Below are 24,654 nucleotides of genomic sequence, written 5' to 3'. Positions count from 1 at the left end.
TTGTTTAAAATGTTTAGCACCATTAATCACTTTCTTAAATGGCTACTACATGTGGAATGTAGTTCAACTTTAGTTTAATTAAAACAACAGCACTTTAATATCCACGAATTATGTAATTAACTTTGCAGACAATCCAGTTTTACTATAAGAAGGCCTGTAACATTGTGAATCTAGAAAAGGAGCAAATAGGAAGACATTCATTCCTCACTTCCCCTCCTGTCCAGGGCTGCTTCCAGCCTTGTGTCCAGTTCATCATGTGACCCACAATTGTAAGGTTATTTATTTTATGATATGTGAATTCTTCACCGTCTTTCATCCTATCAAGTACCCTTCTTGAGTGAATATCATCCCAAGGCGCTCAAAAGGGATAGAGCGTTAATCGAGTTGCTGAAATAAGTTTTCAACAATTTCAACCCAAGTGGATTAAGGATCCAATATGGAGTTTGATGCAGGATTGAACCTACCACAACATGGTTGACAGTTCAGCAGCTTAAAAGCTGGGCCACACTGTCAAACCCAATTATGTGATATCTGTGATATAATAATCTGATTTTTGCCTCTTCTCTTTCCACAGGTAATCACCCCTGAACCAGTCTAGCGAGTGAGGAATCGGGCTCCTCAGCTTTTTTTCATGCGTCTCCCTGCTTCAGACTCTCACACCAAAATGAACTGTGAGCAGGACCTTCTAGAAGGGGGGCTTAATGTCACCCTTACCCTCAGGCTCCTCATGCATGGAAAGGTAAGAGGATTATACTATTAGAGTCAGTAAAGGTGTCTTATGGTGGACTAACATCTTGGGGCCTGCCATTCATGCCCAAGAAGACTCCAGGCTGGAATCACCACCAAAGGGGATTCAACGAAATACCGAGAAAAGGGTCTGACTACTTGTGTTAGAGAGATATTTCAGCTTTTCGTTTTTTTGAAAAAGATTTCTTATTTTTGCTTTGTCTTTCTGGGAAATGGGGTGTGTGTGGGGGGGGTGGGGGGTCAATTTAAACGATTTTAGCATAAGGGTGCAACATAACTGTAAGAGCCAATCTTAGAAAGTTAAAGCTTTGAATTAAACTCATATTATTAGTGTTTGCTTACTTTCAATAGAATATGGATGGATGGATTTAAATTTTTGTCATAACCGTAGACAATGGTATAGCCTTTTCCGCCATAAGTTAGTAAGAGATCGAACTTTCTTGCTATAACTAAGATATGGTGTGTTAATTGTGTCAGATGTTGTTTAGAAGAGGTCCCAGTGCACAGGGACTTAAAAGAACCATTTTCTACTTAGAAGTGGGATAGGCATACAGTTTTCTGAACATTTAGAAATGGTCCATAAACGTTTTGAAGTGATTTGTAATGATTTGAAATGTACCAAGATTTAAACTTTGAACAGAACTTTTCTTAACAAGAATCTTTTCTCTTTTTTTCCTATTTCAATTTTCTTTTTTTTTGTGTGTGAACTGTTTTACCTTGAATTTTAACTAAAACTTTTAAAAACTAAGATATTTTGTCTGTGGAATCATATCAGCACATCAGGCTTTTATTGAATTCAATTTTTATGCTAGAGCTGCTGAACTTTAGTAATTTTGGAAAAAACACAGCTACAATAATAAAGTGTGTAAAAGGTGAAGGGGCTTGAATTCTTTCTGAAGGGGTTGCATAGTGAACAAATCCTTCTTCTTCTTCTTTCGGCTGCTCCCTTTAGGGGTTGCCACAGCGGATCATCTTCTTCCATATCTTCCTGTCCTCCATATCTTGTTCTGTTACACCCATCACCTGCATCTCCCCTCTCACCACATCCATAAACCTTCTCTTAGGCCTTCCTCTTTTCCTCTTCCCTGGCAGCTCTATCCTTAGCATCCTTCTCCCAATATCCCCAGCACTTCTCCTCTGCACATGTCCAAACCAATGCAATCTCGCCTCTCTGACTTTGTCTCCCAACCATCCAACTTGAGCTGACCCTCTAATGTCCTCATTTCTAATCCTATCCATCCTCGTCACACCCAATGCAAATCTTAGCATCTTTAACTCTGAAACCTCCAGCTCTGTCTCCTGCTTTCTGGTCAGTGCCACCGTCTCCAACCCATATAACATAGCTGGTCTCACTACCGTTCTGTAGACCTTCCCTTTCACTCTTGCTGATACCTGTCTGTCACAAATCACTCCTGACACTCTTCTCCACCCATTTCACCCTGCCTGCACTCTCTTTTTCACCTCTCTTCCATACTCCCCATTACTCTGTACTGTTGATCCCAAGTATTTAAACTCATCCACCTTCGCCAACTCTACTCCCTGCATCCTCACCATTCCACTGACCTTCCTCTCATTTACACACATGTGTTCTGTCTTGTTCCTACTGACCTTCATTCCTCTCCTCTCTGGAGCATATCTCCACCTCTCCAGAGTCTCCTCAACCTGCTCCCTACTATCGCTACAGATCACAATATCATCAGCAAACATCATACTCCACAGGGACTCCTGTCTAATCTCATCTGTCAACCTGTCCATCACCATTGCAAATAAGAAAGGGCTCAGAGCCGATTCCTGATGTAATCCCACCTCCAACTTGAATGCATCTGTCATTCCTACCGCAGACCTGACCACTGTCACACTTCCCTCGTACATATCCTGTACAACTCTTACGTACTTCTCTGCCACTCCCGACTTCCTCATACAATACCACAGCTCCTCTCGAGGCACCCTGTCATATGCTTTCTCCTGGTCCACAAAGACGCAATGCAAATCCTTCTGGCCTTCTCTAAACTTCTCCATCAACATCCTCAGAGCAAACATTGCATCTGTGGTGCTCTTTCTTGGCATGAAACCATACTGCTGCTCACTAATCATCACCTAACTTCTTAACCTAGCTTCCACTACACTTTTGTGACCCTCAAATAGACAACCCTTTTGTTCTCTGGTCTTCTTTTCATATATATGACCCATGATCTTAAGACCCTGGGGTACTAAAAGCTGCAACTCGTGTTCCCTCTGTTTGTCAGTGGATTCCAATCCTCCTTGGGGTGAACATTTAATGGACGCACAGGTGGAGCTTGTGTGTCAGCATATGCTGCAATGGCCTGGGCACTATATCCACAGCTGGTTACCATTTTGCACCCCTAACCCTAAACTGGATAAACTCTTTCCACCTTAAATAGACTATTTGTGGAAAACAATATTCACTTTCTCTTTTTTTGTTTTTAGGAGGTTGGCAGCATCATAGGAAAGGTAAGACATTTAACTTTCTTTTTTTGTTTTTTCCAAAATTTGGCAGAGGTACTCGGAAAAAGATTGCTAGACAATTTACCTGTGTTGTGAACATTTATCATTAGTTTTGACAGACAGATTGTACTTTATTTGTTCTAAAGGGAAACATAGCTTTATTAGAAGCTCAAGAAATATACAAATTACCAAAAAAGAAGAAAATAAAAGTTTTGACTTGGCTGATGACAAGAAAGCAGACGCAGAAGGGTATTGTAAAAATGTACTGCTATATCTTTGAAAGAGTGGCATCATTAAGGGGGCTTCATTATTAGGCTGACACCTTTATCCAAAGTAAATTACAACATTTGGAATACAATTGGTTCCATTTCTTTTGTTTTTCCAATTGCAGCACAAGCAGATGAAGTGAAATGCTCATTTGCAGGATTTGAATTCGCAACCTCAGCATTTAAATGTCTAAAGCCTTAACCACTATAACACACTGCCTAAAAATAATTAGATTTTTGCTTGGACATTTGTAAATCCCAGTTACAGGGCCAGCAGGGCTCAAACTTGTGTCGGTACACTGAGTAGGGCCACTGCCTTTACGTTTGAGCCACTAAAGACCCTCAATATGACTAGAACATGTATTATTATTGTATTATTATTAGTCTGACACCGTTATCCATTTGAGGCACAATTGGTTGTATTTCTTTTTTTTTTTGTTTTGTTTATGAATGATCAAAGATGTCGTGGAGTTGAGGTATTTCTTCATTATTGATCCTCTGGTTTTCTGTTGAAAAAAGTGAAAAGGCATTACCGTATATAATCACGTTTAAGTTCTCCTGCAGATAAGTTGGGGCTTGATTTTAGCGTATAATTTCCAGTATTTTATAATGTCGGTCAAATGCGGAAAACTCACACTATTGGCACAAGAGATTATGATATGCCAATGTCTGCCTGAGAGAGTAACCACGGTGCATACCGCCTTTTTTTTTCTATGAATTGTGCCTACGTGACCACACGGTAATACCCAAACTATTCCGAAGTGACGTTTGCACTGTTTCGTGTTTTTTGTATCTCACACCCTCATACACCTTTATCATAAGAGCATCCCTTACCTACGATGGAGCATTTGATCCGAAGAAAATATGAAACTGGTTTTAAATTAAAGTCATTGAAGTAGCGAAAGAAATTGGTAACTGCGCTGTTGTAACAAAATTCGATGTATCTGAGAAACTGGTGTGAGACTGAAGGAGGCAAGAAGATGTAAAAAAAAAAATTTAAGTGTCGTATTTTTTGAACGGGTGTATAAGTCGGGGTCTGATTTTATGATCAATTTTTTGGGTTTCAAGACCCTAATTATACGCGAGTACATACAGTAATACTCTGTTCCAATCCTCTATCTTTCGTTCTTTCACACTCATTTGAGCCCTTTGGTTGCCCCCTAAGCACACGTGTGTGTGTATTCACCATATCATAGACTTCCCACTTGTCCATGGGTAGCTTCTACCTTGCAACCCTGCTCAGGATTCAGTAGGCTTGGAAAAAACAATGGCATGGTATAATACGATGGTTAAAGGAGCTGCCTTCGAGATCCACAGATGTTGAGTCAAGTCCCGATCTGATCTCCATTTAGGTGCCGTTTACTCGTCCTCCCCATCATCTTGTAGGTTTTCTCTATCTAAATCCCAAAGAGCACTCAGAGTTGACCAACTGTGATGGGCCGGTGGCCAGTCCAGGGTTGTTTCCTGCCCTTTCTTTATCTGGTACTCCCAAGATAAGCTCTTGCTAGATAGATAGATAGATAGATAGATAGATAGATAGATAGATAGATAGATAGATAGATAGATAGATAGATAGATAGATAGATAGATAGATAGATAGATAGATAGATAGATAGATAGATAGATACTTTATTAATCCCAAGGGGAAATTCACAAATCCCAAGGGGAAATTCAGGAAATGGAGGTGTGGATTCTTTATCGTTTAATTGATTCTGCCACTAGTAATTGTTTAAAATGTTTAGTGCCATTAATCACTTTTTTAAAAGTCTACATTTGGAATGTAGTTCAACTTTAGTTTAATTAAAACAACAGCACTTTAATATCCATGAATCATGTAATTAACTTTGCAGACAATCCAGTTTTACTATAAGAAGGCCTGTAACATTGTGAATCTGGAAAAGGAGCAAATAGGAAGACGTTCATTCCTCACTTTCGCTCACTTGAGACACAATTGGTTATATTCCTTTTTTCTGTTTTGTTTATTTTTCCAATTGACGCACAGACAGGTGAAGTGACTTGCTAATTGTCACACAGTGTCAGTAGTGAGATTTAGATCAACAGCCTGAGGTTTTAAACTCCAAAGCCTTAACCACTACACCACACTCCCTGCCCTGTCCAGCTCTTGATTTCTGAGAGTCCTCTCCACAACTCCTCTGCTGAACTTAGGCCACCAGCCACTGATCTTCGAGAGCTCATCCCTTCCGCTGGAGACACCACCAACGTTTCTGAAAGTTTCATCATTGTCAGAGGAGAGGCCTATGCCCTGCTGAAGCTAGCGACGCCCCGGCATTGAAGGAGCGCCAATAGAGCATGTCTTGACACACTTCTGCTGATTAATGTGGTAGCTAAAGGGTGTAATGTTGATACCCCACAAAATGTATGTCTTGCTCCCCTTTCAGGTTCGGACCTAAAGATGATCTTCATAGTCTTTTACTCCTTTAATTACAGCCATTGAAGTCCCCATCAAGTGTTTTTCTTAACGTAAACCCAAAGTAGGGGCTGCTGATACACATTCAAGGATGTGTGATCTTTGTGTACCTCACCTACCCACAAGGGTGGCTGCTATCTGTTGTGTAAGGCGTTGTTATTAGAATTGCTCAAGGAGCTACACATCATAAAAGTTCTTACTTTATATATAATACTTTTTCCTCAGCAGGCTTTATAAAGGTTATAGCATCAATACTGCATAGATCAGTGGATTCTTGTAGAGAGAATGACCTGCTAAAATTCCAGTAATGCAGAATTTTCTGGCCACCATTTCCTGAGACTCCTATTGCTTGCTCAGCCCCCTTTGTGCTCCCTGGTAACACTCGGCTCTCTCTCGACCCTCTTAACAGTCAGTTCAAACCAGGATTTCACTCCACACTTTCATGAAAGTTTAACACTGCAACCAGTGCCAGCTTACCACGCTGCAGATGGCCTTGGATGTTGAACTGGGTAAGGGATTCGTGATGCCTGTCACTTCTGGCAGCCTTATGTGCTTGAAATTGACACCTGACTTCACTTGTGACTGAAAATGTGACTCTGTGAAGAGCAAATAAAAGAAAACCACAACACTGGCATACTACGTCAAGATTAAGAGGGCCCCAATGGGAAATTGAAAACCCTCAGATCAAAAAGAGTAGAAATTAATGAGATGTACAGAACAATGACACCACTGTTTAGAACTAGAGGTTAGGACATGGGACTGCATAGCACTTGGATGCCAGTTCGGTTTCTATCATTAGTTCAATGTGTTAAAGTTATGGAAATACATCTGTACAATACTTTCTTAAACTACGGGTTGCATGCTGTCTGGATTTGGACCACGAAGACTTCTGATTAATAATAGTACATAATAGGAAAGCTTGGCGCTCAGTTTGTGGGGTGTCTTGTGATGTGTCGCTGAGTGCAGTTTAAGCAAACGCCATCGATCCACTACTATCGGTGTCAGCGATGCTGCAAGGGGGAATGATGATGGTTGCCGGTGACTGTACTTGGAGAATAGGGATAACTATTGGCAGTGATTCTCCAAGGCGGTAGCGATTCTCTAAGGTGACGGTGGCTGGCAATTCAGGGTTTCAAAAATGGCAAAATTGGGTTGTGAAAAAAAGGTTTAAGATCCACTGCTCTAAATGCTTTGGGATATTGATTACAATCAAATGGCAGTATATAAAATCCCAAGGTCATCTCTTCTATCTACGACCATTTGACCCTGAGAAACTCATTATTTGTATCTGACAGTGGTGATTTGCAGGGTGATTAATGTCCTTAGCTATAAAACAAGAGGCTGAAGGTTCAGCACCCACCAGTGACCCACCGGATGACCCTCAGAGTATCACTTAACCTGCTTATGCTCACAATGTAAAATATACTGTACTTTGAGATTTATATTAAGGGAAAAGTGGCAGGTGAAATGTTAAGGTCACTGCTGGAATCCCTACCTGAATGTAGGGGTATGCAGTGGGGATCACCAGTGGTTAAAGGAATACTTCATCCAAAGGTAATATTTTTCCATATGTTACTTATCCCGTGTAGTTTGTAGTAATGGCCATGAAAAAATTTTAATCTCATGTTTTCATGCAGAACTAAAGAAAAAAGCTTCTGATATAACAGAACCCAATGGAGACCACTGCTGTACAACCACAAATGATGTTAAAAACCTCCAAAAAGAAAATTCCTTCCATCCCACCATCCCTTCAAGGATTTTATCGCCAATGCACGCATGCCCACTGTAGACAAAGGTCCATGCCAAATGCATTTTTGGTCATTTTAATACGTTAGAACATTAGGACAATCTAGACGAGAACAGGCCATTCAGCTCAAAGAAGCCCACCAGTCCTATCTACTTAATTCTTCTAAAATCGCCTCAAGTTGTGCTTTGAAAGTTCCTAAAGTCCTACTGTCTACCAAATTCTGCTGTGGATGGAGATCATTTTTGTTTAAATAAGCTGTTTTTGAGTGAAAATGCAATAATGTGGGCATAACCTTAGAGTGTAAACCGAGAGTTTGGTTCCCACCACTAAATTACTATGTTAAACTGCCTGAGCTTATATAAAAGAAACTGTGTGATTAATTGTAGTTTGATGTTCAGTTTTCAAGTTAATTTTTAAACAAGCAAATTGGTGAAGAATCAACCAATGCAACATAAATGGGCACATAGAGAAAAGCTGATGAGTTTTCTCTAAATGTTCTCGTCTTGCGTGACTCTTTTGTGTGTTATGTGTGTCGACCTTAACTGCTGGAACTTGAAGTGGTGCCAGACTTTGAAAATTAGGCACAACAAACTTCATCGTCAACTTTAAAAAGTACATTTTCTGGCACCTGAAGTTGTTTATTAAGGATAATGCAGCGTTGGTGAGGATTTCTTTTTTCAGAACTCAGCAGACAGACATCTCGATACAGGGAAGCGAATCACAGGATCAATTCCTTTTATAAAATTACCATCGGAAGATTGAGGATTCAGCAGTATCAAGTGGGCATCTATCACAATTTCATAACAGGAGATTTCATGGGAGGGCCAGCACCAAAAGCAAATGCTGCTGATTAAACACATTAAAAAATGGAATTAGATAAGCAAATATTTACCAGGCTTTGTGTTTCTCGGGACAGGTGACCGTTATCAGAGATGGCACTTCAGCTCCCTGGAGCTCTCCATTGCAAACGTCTGGAAGACATCCAGGCGCTGAATATTGTAGTGTTGGGTCCGGATTCTAGACAAAGGAATTGTGCTGCATTACAGGACTGTCAGACAGCTCAGATTTCACTGGGGCCTGTAGGAACTGATGCCTCATGATAAAAATAAACGGAGGCTTTTATATAGGGATTAAATTGTTATTCATTGACCACCACAGTCCTCCTTTGCTCCTACCGCCGGCACCACAACTACATTGCCCTGATCCAACAAATGTTTCAAAAGCATAGCTCATGATATATTGGTAATGCCTTTACAGCAAGTGAAGTGTGTTGTCGTTTGATTCATGGTATAAGCTCCGACATACTAGAGATATAAAAAAGTTGTACATTTATTTATGAACTGGTACATCTCCCAAAGTGACTTCCAAATTTCATAGATACAGGGCAGCTGCTACTGGTAGTTAAACAGCTGCTTATTATGACATACTGAGTCAGGGTATGGGATTGAACTAGCATCCTTATGGCTCACAGTTCATTATCTCCACCACTAGGCCACACCGTAATTTGATTTGGATTTTACTGTCACTTGTTTGTGTGCTATGGAGGTATATTTTGGACCATAAATAAATAAAAAATATGCAAAAATATAAAATTACCATGAAATGTGGCAATAAATAAATAAACAAATAACAACATGATATGTGAGTATAAATAATTAAATGTGTCACAAAATGTTTGTTGTGGCTTATTAGTTTATGCATTTATTTATTCATTCATTTGCTCATTAATTTATTTCACTGTCACTGCATGCAACATGAACTATGCCTTGAAATGAAAACTGCCATTTTCACTCGTCGAAATTGAGTGGGTGGACTCTTCTGAGTAGTGGTTTTGATTGGTGGCTCCGCTACACAGTCAACATATGGACTTTGGTTGAAATGCGCAAAGCAGTGACAGGTATAAGTGTAAGTGTAAGAAACCTGTGGCTAGAATTAATGCAGAAGGCAGTTACTTTAATTCATAAAGCTCTAAGTTCATCATCAAATAGATAGATAGATAGATGTTTTAGTGTAGTAGGCAGGATTAGATAGATAGATAGATAGATAGATAGATAGATAGATAGATAGATAGATAGATAGATAGATAGATAGATAGATAGATAGATAGATAGATAGATAGATAGATAGATAGATAGATGTTTTAGTGTAGTAGGCAGGATTAGATAGATAGATAGATGTTTTAGTGTAGTAGGCAGGATTAGATAGATAGATAGATAGATAGATAGATAGATAGATAGATAGATAGATAGATAGATAGATAGATAGATAGATAGATAGATAGATAGATAGATAGATGTTTTAGTGTAGTAGGCAGGATTAGATAGATAGATAGATAGATAGATAGATAGATAGATAGATAGATAGATAGATAGATAGATAGATAGATAGATAGATAGATAGATAGATAGATAGATAGATAGATGTTTTAGTGTAGTAGGCAGGATTAGATAGATAGATAGATAGATAGATAGATAGATAGATAGATAGATAGATAGATAGATAGATAGATAGATAGATAGATAGATAGATAGATAGATAGATAGATAGATTTATTGATTGATTGATTGTCCCAAGGGGGAACTTTACTACGGAAGCTGAATCAATAAACAAGTAAATGCATAAATATTATAACAAATAAATGCACACAGCAATTGCTAAAATGAAAACAAAGCATATGTCTTGGCTAAAGATGAAAAGAGAAGACCCAGACCCAGTAAAGCATTATAAAGCCATATTGCAATAGTTATAAAGGAGACTCTGTAGTGTTTCCTTTCACCCTTTTGTTGAATAATTTGTTGACTAAAAGTCCTCAGTGCTAGTGCTGTAGAGTAAGGGTGTGCGGCATTGCTCATAACAGCACTCAATTTTGTCTTCACTCTGCTCTCGACTACTGAAAGAAAAATAACTGAGTGTTTTGTACACTGGGGTTTGGCAGATTTCAACAGATTCTCTGATTGCTTCTGGGAGGTCTGTCCACAGGTCCTTTTTCTGCAAATGGATGAGAGCATTGATATGTATGGACCCCTCTCTGATTGTAGATTCCATATCCAGTGCTCAACAAGTCCTTCTCCAGCTTTGTTTCCCTCAAGATGCCCCACTCCAGCAGGTTTTAACTGGGTAACCCACCGGTCTTTTAGTGTAACCCCTAACTCAGTGGAACAGGTTATGCCTTCCTTTAATACATGCCTTTCTAATAAAATGCAGATCCATGAATTTGGAGTTTTCCTTTATGATGAACGTAGCCCATCAGTCTACATCATCCGGATCCCAAGTGGATATTCAGTACTTTATTGTTACGGCTTGTATGCCTTAGACTGGCATCAACTCCTTCATAATTTTGCTTTGAAAAATGAATCTTTTTAGCAATATTCTTTTCAAAACAGTAATATGGATGCCCCATTCTAGGTGGGGACTGTTTGTCAATTTTTCTCTGTGCTGTCAGAATAGACCTCAGCTCCCTGCTCCTCTGAACTGAATATGTGGGTTAGAAAATGAATGGATTGAAGCTGTAATACACACACACACTCACACACACACACACACATATATATAAAATATTGTATATTTTATTTTATTTATACATATAGTGGTTGTCCAAGGGAATGAAGGATTGAGATACAAGATAAATATTGGGGTGCCAATTCGGTCATCCCCGTTTACTTCTACTGTCCACTAATACCAGCATGCAGTGATGCAGTAACAAACAACAGATTTTGCCCAATGGCGTTATAAACAGCAGAAATAATATCTCTCAAGGGCTTCTTTAGGTCACACGGGATGAAAGTATGAAGGAGCTCCGTCCCTTCGCTCTCCCAGTCAGTGAGTGACACCTCCTTCCAGGTGGCTGCACTTTTATGGTCCGGAGACAGGAAGGGGTGGAGTCAGATGGCCTCATGGGACAGTTTCTCAGCTCTGTTCAGGCAAAGGAACATAGTTAGTGGCATTGCCACCACTCAGGGGGATTACATACCTGGAAGGAACCTAGAAGGTGAACTTCTGATGTGCAATACGAGTTTACATAAAATAGATATATAATTAATAGAAAAGTAGAATCCTTATATATAATATTGTATTCTATATTTCTAAAAATAAGTAATAAGATCAGATGACCGGGAGGACAGAAAAAAACAAAACAAAAAAACTCCAGTTAAGTTGGAGAGAAATCAAAGTCTGCCACCTGACTTTTAACTCTCTTTTATTTTTGATTTTAACATTGATTTTATGCCCCATCAGAACACTTGTTTTTAGGGGTTATTTATTTATTGAACTGCACTGCACTTTTGAGCACAATCTGACTGTTTGTAATAAACCCCACTAAGCACTGCACTCCTCCATACTCAGTACATGACTATCGATGTCTGGGAAACGGGTAATGTCAAGGTTGTGGGCACCTGGGTGCCACTAGTAGTAGTAGTAGTCATAATGTCACGTGTATAGAAGACAATGAAATTATCATTTATGGGTCCAAAAAACTATGCAACACCTCACCGCTCTTCAGAACCATAATAAGCAAAAATATATTCAAATGTAAAATTTCCTTTTATTTAAGAGCAAACGCAAATCACTGTCCTAAACTCAGTTGTACAGCCAGCTAAGCTATGGAGTTTTCCTCGGGGTCTTTCCACAAGGCTTCAGTAAGTGGAACCCCAGAAACCGGAGTCAGCATTGTATCCCTGCCACTAGAACACTAGCACAAGGAATTCTGACATTCTTAAAAGAAATTTGAGACAAACTCACAAGTCTCCAATAATGTTTTTGCTGTTTTTTTTTCCCACAGAAAGGAGAAACGGTGAAAAGAATTAGAGAAGAGGTAAGTATGTTTTCTAAATGTATAAAATGTTGATTTTTTTATATAGCACTTATCTGAATGGCTAATATAAGAAAGCATTTTACAAGAAATACAATAATTGGGATCATTAAATCAAGACATTTTTAATCTGCCTTTCCAAGTAAGCATTGTATAAAAGGTTTAAGAAAAACACTCCATTGTTATAATATATTTCATCAGACATTGTTTTAAACAGGCAAAATAGTAATTGTAATCATAACATAACACTCACAAATTAGATTCATTCAAGGTAGAATGGAGCCTAAAATGGCAGCACTGAAAACAAGGCAGGAACCCTCAGTGAGGCGCCAGTTCATCAAACGTGCACTCACCAACGTAAAAAATTTAAAGCGCCAATTCACCTTGTTATTAATATTATTATTACTACTACTACTACTAATAATATTAATAATAATAATTCTTTACATTTATATAGTGCTTTTTTCACTACTAAAAGAGCTTCAGTGAGTGGGGTGCCACTTCAACCACCACTAATGTACATCCACCTGAATGATGAGATATGGCAGCCATTTTGTGCCAGTACACTCACCACACATTAGCTGCTAGGTGGTGAGGTGGTGAGAGATAGCCAGTTAGAGACAGGGGATGATTAGGGGGCCACAATGACCAGGCCATGGGGGGCAATTTATTCTGGAACCCGGGATACACCCTGCTGTTTACAAAGGATTCCCAGGGATATATTATGACCACAGAGAGTCAGGACTTCTGTGCCATTTTTATGCACTGGGGCATTGGTATCCACATTGAGACCACAGGGTAAGCGCCCCCTGCCGGCCTCACCAACACCTTTTCCAGCAGCAACGCAAGCTTTTCCTGGTTGGTCTACCATCCAAGTACTGGCTGGGTCTGAACGTGCTTATCTTCAGGTGGGGGACCTCTTCTGAAGTGCATGTGGTATGGCTGCTGGCATTGCTCTATGTTATGCATTGTATCTTAACAATCTGATAAAAAAGTTTACTAAATATCCAATAATGCATTTACCTGCAGTGGATTTAATTTCATTTTCAAACTCTTTACTTTTGGACAGTTTATTGTCTTGTGGATTTACTTTTAAATTGATAAATGTACATCTTTTGCCATTAAATCCACACTCAGTGGCCCATAATGACAAAGTGAAGACATGTTTTCAGAAAGGCTTTGCAAATTTATTAAAAATCAAAAACTGAAATTTCTCTTTCATATATGTATTCCGTTGCTTTGCTCTGGCACTCCTAATTTTATTTTTTTTGGTCATGTGTATTACTGAAAGACACATGTATACTGCAAAGTTGTCTCTAATGTTCAGTACCCAGATTGTCTCTGTCACATTCTCCATTGTTTCTATAAAGTATGCAGTTGAATTTGGCCTCTTTAAGTGGGGAGAACCAAGATGATAATTGGCTGTGACCAACTACACCTAATTGGCAAACGTTTGTTTTGCAGAGCAGTGCACGCATCAACATCTCCGAGGGGTCTTGTCCGGAGCGAATCATCACAATCACTGGATCAACAGATGCTGTTTTCAGAGCTTTCACCATGATCACACTCAAACTGCAAGAAGTAAGTGTGTGAGGTGCTTAGCAGGCACTTGGGGACACCACAGATTTGTGTGACTGTTTGCTGTGCCCACCTCCTATTTTAAACCAATGGTTTTGTTTTTTTTCCCCTCCTGCTGGGCTGTGGGTTCATGAAATGAGATTATATGGGCCAGATAGTCCAGTGGTCTACTGTCACCCTGTTTTTTGAATGGTTGTATATAAGAATACATCTCAATGTCTTGTGGACCTGGTATTAAATATTAGATGTATGCCTTAAATACTGTGATCATGATGTTATCATGATATTAATTATATTAGTGTAATTTTGTGTTAAATTAATACTTTGGTAATGATATCATAATAAAATAATATTAATGATATCAATATACTTCAATATCAATATTAATGATATCATTCATTCTTGTTAACTGAATACTTTGGTAATTATATTATCAAATTAATCAGCTTTCTCAATCTTTAAATATTTGCAACCTGAGTTTTCATAACAGTTTTCATCGCGCCCTGTAACATTGTTTTGAAACCCTAATAAAATTTATTCTTATATTTTTTGCTGCCGATACACCACTACAAGTTTAAAATTTCCCTACGAATAGCGAAATTACTCCACATATGGCAACATTCGCACCCCACAGTTTGATATTAATGATGTTATTCTTATTTTCTGTTAACTGAATACTTTTCCAAAGATTAATGATATTGTCATGATATCCGTGGTATTAGTGTAATTTATTGTTAACTATATACTTTTGTAATGATATTCTCATGATATTAATGATGTTTTTAATAATACTATTTTGGTAATTATATTATCATGCTATAAATGATGCTGGTAATGGTAATATGGTTAATGGTATATTTGTTTGTGTATTAAATACCGTGATAATGATATTATCACGATATTAATAATATTATTGATAATGTAATTGTGTGTGTGTTGAATACTATAGTTATGACATTAGTATGACATTAATGATGTTGTTAATAGTATAACTGTATGCATTAAATGCCATGGTAAAAATTTATAATAATAATAATATATTTTTATATACTTTGTTAACCCCAAGAAGAAATTATCTTTTCTGGGGGTAACAGTACAGGGTCAGCCATTATTCAGCACCCCTGGAGCAATTTTCAGGTTAAGAGCCTTACTCAAGAGCCCAACGGAACCAGCAGCCTTCCAGATAGCAGCACAGATCCATTGCCACAGAGCCACCATTCCATCTTTTTATAATCATTATCATGATTGGTTATTTTTTGTTATTAACTTGTCATGTTTTGTCAGAAATTCCATCTTTTTATCTGTTTTTGAGGTTAGTCTAGTTATTCGGATGTTTGCTTTATTTTCTCAGTTGTATTTTAAGAGGTTTTTTTTCCCACAATGCCATTTTGTTTTCCCATGCGAAGCGTGCTTTTGTGTAGTTTTGTTTTGTTAGTTGCCATGTAATCGCCAGCAATGACATCAGAGGTCACAAACAAAGTGATATGAGGAGTCATGGAGTATAAACGTTGATGCATGAGGTCACTTCATTGTCCAAGTCTGGTAATTGTCTAAAAGAAAATATCAAAGTTTGTTTGTGTGTTTCACATGCTTAGGTCTTACTTCACTTCTTGTTTTTGACTATGAGTCTGGGTTATGCTTTGGGCTTTAATGCTTGGTGTTTTGATCATTCGGTTTTGACTTCTGTTTTGCTGTTCAACTCCTGTTCATCTCCCAGTCTGTTCATTTCCTTGGTAACACAACAGTCATGCTATTAATGTTTCTGATAATACAGTATTTTGTGTGAACTGCATAGCATAGTAATGGCAATGTTATGATACTAATAATGTTATTGATATTATCGATATCAACTACTGTGGTAATGATATTATTATTATTATATTAATAATATCATTAATATCACAATAGAATAAGCATATCAATGATAATAATTTAAGAATGTTCTCATGGGATGGTGAGGCAATGTAGTGTTTAGCACTGCTGTCTGACTTCTCCTGAGACCCGCGTTTGGATCTCGGCCCAGCCACCATCTTTGTGGAGTCTGCACTTTTTACACAGATCTTTTGGAGTTTTCTTAGGGTATTTTAGTTTTTTTGACATTTCTCAGAGACATGCATGTTAAGCTAATTGGTGTCTCTAATTGGGCCCAGTGTGAGTAACAGTGGGTGTAAAGTGTGATGGATTTGTATCCTGCTCAGGGCTTTTACATCTCCTGATGATGCTTGGACAGGCTCCAGTTTACAGTGGAAAAGATCTGACTAGAAAATGAATGGAATGATTAATGGACTTTCTTTTCATCCACTGCTAGTATCTGCTTTGTGAATATATTTTTGGTTGTACTACCCAGCTAATCTGTGAACCTTTAAATGAACAGGCAAGTTCAAACTGTGGATAAGTGGATGGATGGACTGATTCGTCTTCTGCCGTAACTGCTAGAATGGGGCATTTGAGAAAAATAGAAAAGCTCTTTTTCAGTTTTACCTTAACAACTAAATGTCATGAGCCTACATTATAACAAAATGTCAAATTTCACACACCTCATGATGTAAAATGTATTTCCTAATACTTCTGTGGCAGTGCACAAGCTGACATTATAAGACAAAAGACAATCCTGGAAGGGACACTAGTCCCTCATGGAGAGCACTCAGACACAAACTCTATTAATGAGCCCATTTATGAAATCTGCTCCTAATCCAGATATTTTTATCTGACTTGTTGTTCATATATTTATTTTTCATTTTCACACTGAGATTTTCAGTGTCAGGTTTAGAAGGTACACACATGACAAAAAAGGGGGTTGAGGCCTCTCTCCACATACACCATAAAGGCAGGCCAGGACCTTCACTGGCAGTCTGGATGAGGCTCCTCCAGTGCAGCTAACTCCCAACTACCAACAGTAGGCATTGACCTTACTAGACCCAAACAATGGAGATATTGAATTAAAGTTTAAAAATAAAGTTAACTGTGGTGGGTTGGCACCCTGCCCGGGATTGGTTCCTGCCTTGTGCCCTGTGTTGGCTGGGATTGGCTCCAGCAGACCCCCGTGACCCTGTGTTCGGGTTCAGCGGGTTGGATGATGGATGGATGAAATAAAGTTAAATGTTCCAAAATGCCTCACAAGAGAAATAACTTATAACACAAAAACTCTGGGGTGTGACCTAAAGGCAACACAAATCCTTTATAAAATAAAACTATTTTTTTTGCAGAAAAGGAATAACAAAAGGATCCCAAAAGTGTTGAGTGTTTCTAAAGGGAAATCCTAAGAGAAACAAATCTCAATACACTTATCCAGAAATCATAATCTATAAAATGTAGCAAAATAATCAAAGAACCGGCAACAGGCAAAGAAATGGCAGTACTCGGGAACACTCCAAATGACTTCATTGAAAACGCTGCTAAGGCCTTTACAGTGGTGATGTCAGGGTGGCCCCGCCTCCTGAGGTACCACCCACAAAGCACAAGGAATGTCTGCATATTTAAGGAGACATAAATAACATAAACAGATGAAAACAAAAATTTAAATACTAGCCAGGGACAAAATCCTGTCTGAAACACAACACAGACTATTGTTATATTTCTAAAAGAATTTTTGTTTTAGTGAGGCACATCCTGGGACTAGCATTGTACACTTGGTCAATGCAACAACATTACTAAATTGGCATGGTATTACTTAAGGTGAGTGTACTCTGTGTGGAAATGCCCCCCCATCCTCCCCCCCCCCACTGTTACCCCGTTGTGACACTGTGCTCAATAAGCAGGTTAGAAAATGCGTTCTTTGGGTGGATAGTTAACTTATTAAACAAAATGAGCCTCTGTTACATTAATGGTCACTGTCTTTACTCATCTTTCCATTTTGTATTCCCCATTTAATCATACAGGATCTCAGTACACTGGTATCTAATGGCACAGTTACCAGCACACCACCAGTGACCCTGCGACTAGTCATCCCTGCCAGTCAGTGTGGCTCATTAATCGGAAAAGGCGGCTCCAAGATCAAAGAAATCAGAGAGGTCAGCACATCTCTGTTTATTTATTTACCTTTTTAATAGTATACTTGTATTGATGAATTTCCTGAAATGTTCTTAGCATTTTATTGGAAAGTAGTTGAGAATTTAGTGATTTTATTTATATGAAGTATTTTTTACCTCACTGTTATCAATCATTAAATAGATCACTTGATCAATAAATCATTCTGTGTTTTACACAATGTTCATCACGCAATACATCACTACAAGGTGCTCTGCAAAACAAACAAGAAAACATTTCAAAGTCAAAACTCTAAATGTAACAAGTTTGAAGACAGGGTAAGACATAAGTAAGAGTGGACAGTAAACTGGAGAAGATGGCCAGGGTAAGATGGCAATAGTGTCGAAACAGAATGAAGAATCAAGTCCTTGATGGAGCTTGATGAACAGACCTAGGCAGAGATGTCGATGCATACCAGCCCCTCCCCAGCGTTATTCCTCCTTCTGAAGCTACAATGTCCCCCTGTGGAATTCATTCTTGAAAAATTCCAAGAGACCACCCTTAACCCCCCTGAATAGGAATGCACCATAACAATGTTTGTTGAATTCCACATTTCTTAAAGTGCGATGATTGGACTATGCAGCCCTGAAAAAACTGCCCTTAGGGGGACATGCTGACCATCAAATAACACACAGGTGCACGCCTTAGTAGGCATAGAAGGTTTCATGTTTCTGGGGCCCATGAGAGCACAGCTGTGTTGCTGAGAGTCAGGGCAGACAGACAAAAGTCATCCAAACATTGAAGTTTTCTCTGCATGTGTTACATTTTTGGATAGACTTCAGCTGTTTCCGTGGCATGTTTTACACAAATTGTTTATGTTCTTTTTGTCATCTTAATGACATAGTAGAACATTAGATCCTGAAAAAGATGAGAAGAGCTAATCCGTTTAAGAGATGAGTCAAATACTAATCACAGCTGTCTGGAGCATAATATATTTTATTATTATTTTTATTATTTTATTAATTTTTTTTAATAACCCATTCGGAGCTCTGAGTTGTGATGTTTCACCACCTCACTCCACCACATTCACGAGATTTTCTGGTGAGGTTACTCAGAGGAACACGAGGTCACTGTTGATTTGCTACATGTTCATTTAATATGAGAAACTTTATATTTTTTATGAAAATAAAGAGTAAACTAAACATATTAAATGTATATCACTTTCAGCAGTTTATACAATTAACTACAGTGAAAAGTCATCATCACATCACAGCTCGGAGAATTTGGGTAGCTTTGTTGTTTCTGAAATGTCCAACTTGTACCCCAGAGTTCATAGGGCGTTCACATGGAATTTCCAACTCCAAACTATCTGTGCGATAGCATGTGAATGCAGCATTATAAAGGCCTGTGTCTGGAGGGCCTGCCTCTTTAGGTTCAAATATAAAAGACAAAAAACTTAGAACACAGGAAAAATATTAACTGAACGAAAAACATAAATACATCAGCATCAATACACAAAATACTTCTTAAGAAGTAATAACCTATAACAAGAAGAAAGACAAAAACATTTTAAAAGCATCATTTACAAAGGAAAGCACAAAGTACAATAAAAGAAAGAAATTAAAAGAAAAAACACTTCAGCTACTGATGAAATCTCTTTCTGTATCAAAATGCCGCGCAGAACTTATCAGCCTAGCTGTAAACTCAAGACGCAGGCTTAATTTATTTATTTGTACAAAAAAGGCCAGACTGAAAAAAATATAAATTTTAGGGTTTTGGTTTCTGTTTTTAGTTCTTGACGTGGATTTCTGAGATCAAATATTCATTTTTGGGTTTTTAAGGCTCCCAATTATGATTATGAAATTTATTTGTGGAAATTCCAGTCAGATAAAAAGTTAAATAATTTTTTGTACTATTTCTTCTCTCGTGATTGCTGCTCTGTTTGGTTCCCATCGTTATGGACTGCTTCATGCGTTGCTAGGGGCGTGTCCTTGGAGGTTGTGACCTTTTTAGTAATAGCACAACAGGATAAAAATTAATTTAGGAATTTACTTCCTCAGCGAGTTGCGGATACAAAGTTCTTTTTTGAATCTCTCTTTCTAAATGTTGTTGGTCATTTTTTTTTCTGGTTCTGACCTTTCTGCCCTTTCTTTTTTCCAATGGTTTGTCACCCTTGCTTTGGTTTTGATGCTCAGGTCTTTCTTTCTTTTCTGTTACTTGTATTTTCTCCCAAGTATTTCTCAAGTCTAGTCAGTTCACTGGCATAACAATCACCATAGGAGAAGAAGGGAACCATAAAGCCCCTGGCCCACCATAAACTAAACAATTTTCCTTTATCTTAATACATAATTCGCCAGTCTCCTCACTCACTCACTCACGTCCGTCCGAAGCCGAATGCGCAGTCGCCTTCTGCGCACGTCGCCTTCTGCGCATGTCCGAAAAAACCCGAAAAAACCTTACGAGACCGACATCGCGGCATGTGGCAGATTTACGGCCGTGAAAATTCAAAGAGAAAGGCGACTACGGCCACGAAAATTCAAAGAGAAAGGCGACTTCAACCGACATCCAACCCCAACATCGCGGGAGGCGGCGGATTTATGGCCGCAAAAATTCAAAGAGAAAGGCGACTTCGATTGAAGCTCTAGAGGCCTGAAAGGCGATTTCGACTACAGCTCAAGGCCTAATTACGCATTCATTCAATACACCTATATCAGGTTTGTGGTGCTTATACGTATTATATATTAGGTGGCCAGACAATTCCCCACATCAGTCAATTCCCCACATTCCCAACTCCCCACAATTACAATTCCCCACATCACAATTCCCCACATTGCAATTCCCCACATTGCAATTCCCCACTTCCACAACTCCCCACATTGGGATAATATGGAGTGCACTGAATTAATAATATAATGAAGGAATTCTAAAATGCAAATAGTAGTAATTAATCTCCAAAAGTTTTATTTCATGACAATTTATTGAAATGCATTACTGATTACAAAATACAAGTAACTGATATACACAAATGAACAAATGAGTTTAATACAAAATATGCTTGGTACAAAATAATGAATTAGATAAGGTCCTATTCCATTTGCTAATAATTCCACTGTACAGGTTTATCTTTACTCCCGACTAGGGTAAGTTCGCTACAGACTATCAAACGTGCAAACTTGGTGCGCGCGACGCGGAGCACGTAGATACGTTGTAAGGCGCGAGAAGAATTTTATTTGATTTATTTCGTGTTTTTATTTTTACACCATAAGTAGAGTCTATTATTTTTGAGAACTTTAATTTTGGTAATTTAAAAAAGATAAAAATCAAAAATGTTACGTTTTAGCATGTTTTAAGAAAGATTCAAAAAATAATAGAATTCAACTTACCTGTTTCAAATTTTTAAAAGGCAAATTGTATATAAAAATGCATGCTTGGATAATGTATTTTTACATATTTATTAACAAGTAGCGTTTTTAAATAAAATAATGCTCGATGTGGGGAAACGGAGGGCACGCTTTTGTATCATTATATGGACTGTCTTATATAGTACATTAGTCTATGGTTATAATAAATATTATCCCAATGTGGGGAGTTGTGGACGTGGGGAATTGTGAATTTGGGGAATTGCAATGTGGGGAATTGTGATGTGGGGAATTGTAATTGTGGGGAGTTGGGAATGTGGGGAATTGTCGAAACGGGCTCTTTGTCTAGTATTTAAATATTTAAAAAATACTAATAATTAAAAAGCAAATAAAGAACAAAGGAAAAACAAAAGTAATTTCCTAAAAGTAAACCTTAAGGGTTGACCCAAGCAAAATAAACCAATCCACAATCAAAAGCCAAAAGCAAAGTTTTAGCACTTATAGAATTGAAAATCATAATCAGAAGAGAGATACTGTAAATATTCACAAAAGTCAGTTTGTAATGAGATGCTGTCTCCAGGGTTTAATGTGAGAAAAGGTAAAGTAAGCAGGAGATGAAACGCGCAGTGAGATTCGTAAATCAAGTTAGATCTGGGAGGAGCAATCAAAACAGGCAGCCAAACCACTAGGGGCAAATCGAGAGACGAAGTCAGAGGCAAAAAGTTAAAAACCGAGACGGACCTAAATGAAGTAACTGACTCCGCTAACAACGTTTGTTTTGATTTTTGAATACAACCGAGGGATTACTCCGTTTCTAGATTTATATCTCAGGTTCACTGACGTAATACACGTGAAGAACGAAATCACATGATGTAAATCCTGTTTGCGATTTAAAATGAAACATCCAATTAAAAATAAGCAAAGTCAAAATAATAAAAATGCTTCAGGAAAAAAAAGAACCTTCTTAATGATAAAAAATTGTACACAGGTGCAAAGTAAAACTGATTACTATGACTTAATGCCCCAATGAGGAACTGACCCCACAAAGCCCACTTTACTATAGGACAGTATCTTTGCTGCAAAGTTGGGGGCTCTAGTCCCTGAGGATCTATTTTAATTGTGTGTTACATTAAGAAATACCTGTATTATTAAATAATAATTCAAACAAAGTATTCATTAAGGAACATATATCTTAATCGTTAATATTTATAAGATAATATTTAGAAAAATAAAAGAGAGAGAATCGAGCCTGGGTTGTAGACCTTGGTCGTATCATAAAAGCTGCACAATAAATTTGGTTTGATCATTTTTTGAAGTGGTTATAACAAACCCCATATTGCATACCATAAAACAACTGATCTATCGATTATCTGAAGAACTCAGCAAGATTGCAAGTTCAAAAAATCAATTGATCGTTCCCTTAGTCGACAAGGAGACTAAAAATCAGGAAGAAGTGTAAAGCCAAGTAATCTCTTAAAATTCAACAGTGTAAGATTACCAAAACTTGTCACTCTGTTCAGCAGGCCAGCTGACATGGTAAGGGCATAGTGATTGGCACCACATGGAAGGGTATAAAACAAAGCAGGATTTGCATAATTCAGATTATGTTGACCTCTTTTGTAAGCCGCTTTGGATAAAAGCTTCTGCTAAGCAAACAAATGTAAATGTAAATGTAAATGTGAAGTGGAATCAACTGTTTAGACCTAATGGGGCAGAAAGGAAAGAAAGCTTGACCAGAGTGGATGCTAGGCCTTTAACATGCAAGTATTGCTGGGCACTTCATTCCATTGTGTTCTTGCCATCTTCACAGCGCCACTGCACTACAATGGAATTGTATTTTTTGCTGATACTGTACTTCCTCTTTCAGAGCACAGGCGCTCAAGTCCAAGTGGCCGGAGACTTGCTGCCGAACTCTACAGAGCGAGGAGTGACGATATCGGGAACGCCAGATGCCATCATACAATGTGTTAAGCAGATCTGCGCTGTCATTCTGGAGGTAAAGGTTCACATATTGGACGGATTTTAATTTGATTACAAGCATAGCTTAGTGTAAGAACCAAACCTAGGAAGTTAATGTTAATGGGTAATTCACCCAAGTGTTTGCTTAATCTGAAAAGAATGTAAGTTTTATATATCTACCTAGATAAAAACCTAGGAAGTTAATGTTAATGGTTAATTCACACAAGTGTTTACTTAATCTGAAGAGAATGTAAGTTTTATATATTATAAAAGCTAGCCCGGCCACAGACAGACACGACAACGCAGTGTCCACAACACACACGTTTATTCCCAACAGTATTTGCAATTATTTACAGTTCACAGTCCTTGGTTCTTCTGGCCGCCTCCACTCCTGTCTCGCAAGCTTTGTCTTTCTTCCACCCGACTCCGGCTCTCTGATTGGAGTGAGGCGGCCCCTTTTATCCTGTCCTGGATGTGCTTCAGGTGCCTGGCGATGAACTTCCGGCAGCACTCCCCAGTGTGGCAGAAGCAGAAGCACTCCAGGCATAAACCATCCCTGGTCTGTCAGCACTTCCTGGTGTCCCGGAAGTGCTGTCCCCCAGGGATCAAGGACCGGCCGGATACCCAGGGAAACGAAGTGCCGCTCTCCCAGTTCCTCCTTCCTCCAGGCATCCCGGCAGGACAGGGTTCCTGGCCGTCTACCACAATATCTACCTAGATAACGGAAGATCCAGTTTTGCCCTTATAAGCTAACTTGTTAATGGAATAGCAGGAGGGAGTCTCGTTCATTATCGGAATTAACCAGACAAATCGCTCCACCAACTAAGAATGGCCATGCACCACCACCCACAGAATCGAGAAAGAGGTATCAATCTGTCAATCCTCTCCATGTCCGGGCCGGGTGAGGTTTCCTGTGTTGAGTCAAATTAAGCGAAAGGCTCCACACCTGGTGGTGCCCTTCCGTCAATTTCTTTAAGTTTCAGCTTTGCAGCCATACTCCCCCCGGAACCCAAAGACTTTGGTTACCCGGTTGGCTGCCTGGCGGGTCATAGGAATAACGCCAGTCGGCATCGTTTATGGTCGGAACTACGACAGTATGTGATCGTCTTCGAACCTCCGACTTTTGTTCTTGATTAATGAAAACATTCTTGGCAAATGCTTTTGCTCTCACTCGAATTGTTGGTGAGCGGGGCTCTGTGAGTTGGCAGCCGTGGCTCTGTTGTACTTGTGCCATGGTCGGCTGCTTAGTGAATTGTTGGTGGGCGTGGCTCTGTGAGTTGGCGGCCGTGGCTCTGTCTTGCATGCGTCTTGCTTGCCATGGACTTAGTGAA

The 24,654-nt window shown here is 38.7% G+C and overlaps 1 protein-coding gene across 3 annotated transcripts in view; it reads left to right on the top strand.

Annotated features, from left to right (window-relative positions):
* The window catches only part of pcbp4 (poly(rC) binding protein 4), a 177,573-nt gene that overhangs the window by 110,391 nt on the left and 42,528 nt on the right, over positions 1 to 24,654 (top strand). For all 3 annotated transcript variants that reach the window (XM_028824721.2, XM_028824720.2, XM_028824722.2), the window contains 6 exons: positions 575 to 739; positions 3,196 to 3,219; positions 12,432 to 12,464; positions 13,926 to 14,042; positions 17,918 to 18,049; positions 23,232 to 23,360. In XM_028824721.2, coding sequence (XP_028680554.1) covers positions 632 to 739; positions 3,196 to 3,219; positions 12,432 to 12,464; positions 13,926 to 14,042; positions 17,918 to 18,049; positions 23,232 to 23,360 — 543 coding nt within the window. In that variant the 5' untranslated portion in view covers positions 575 to 631. The remainder of the gene's footprint in view (positions 1 to 574; positions 740 to 3,195; positions 3,220 to 12,431; positions 12,465 to 13,925; positions 14,043 to 17,917; positions 18,050 to 23,231; positions 23,361 to 24,654) is intronic.

The sequence above is a fragment of the Erpetoichthys calabaricus genome, chromosome 18 (genome assembly GCF_900747795.2).
Source record: "Erpetoichthys calabaricus chromosome 18, fErpCal1.3, whole genome shotgun sequence".
Lineage (NCBI taxonomy): Eukaryota > Metazoa > Chordata > Cladistia > Polypteriformes > Polypteridae > Erpetoichthys > Erpetoichthys calabaricus.
Note: the sequence above shows the minus strand (reverse complement) of the source record. Positions and strands in the feature narration are given on the sequence as shown.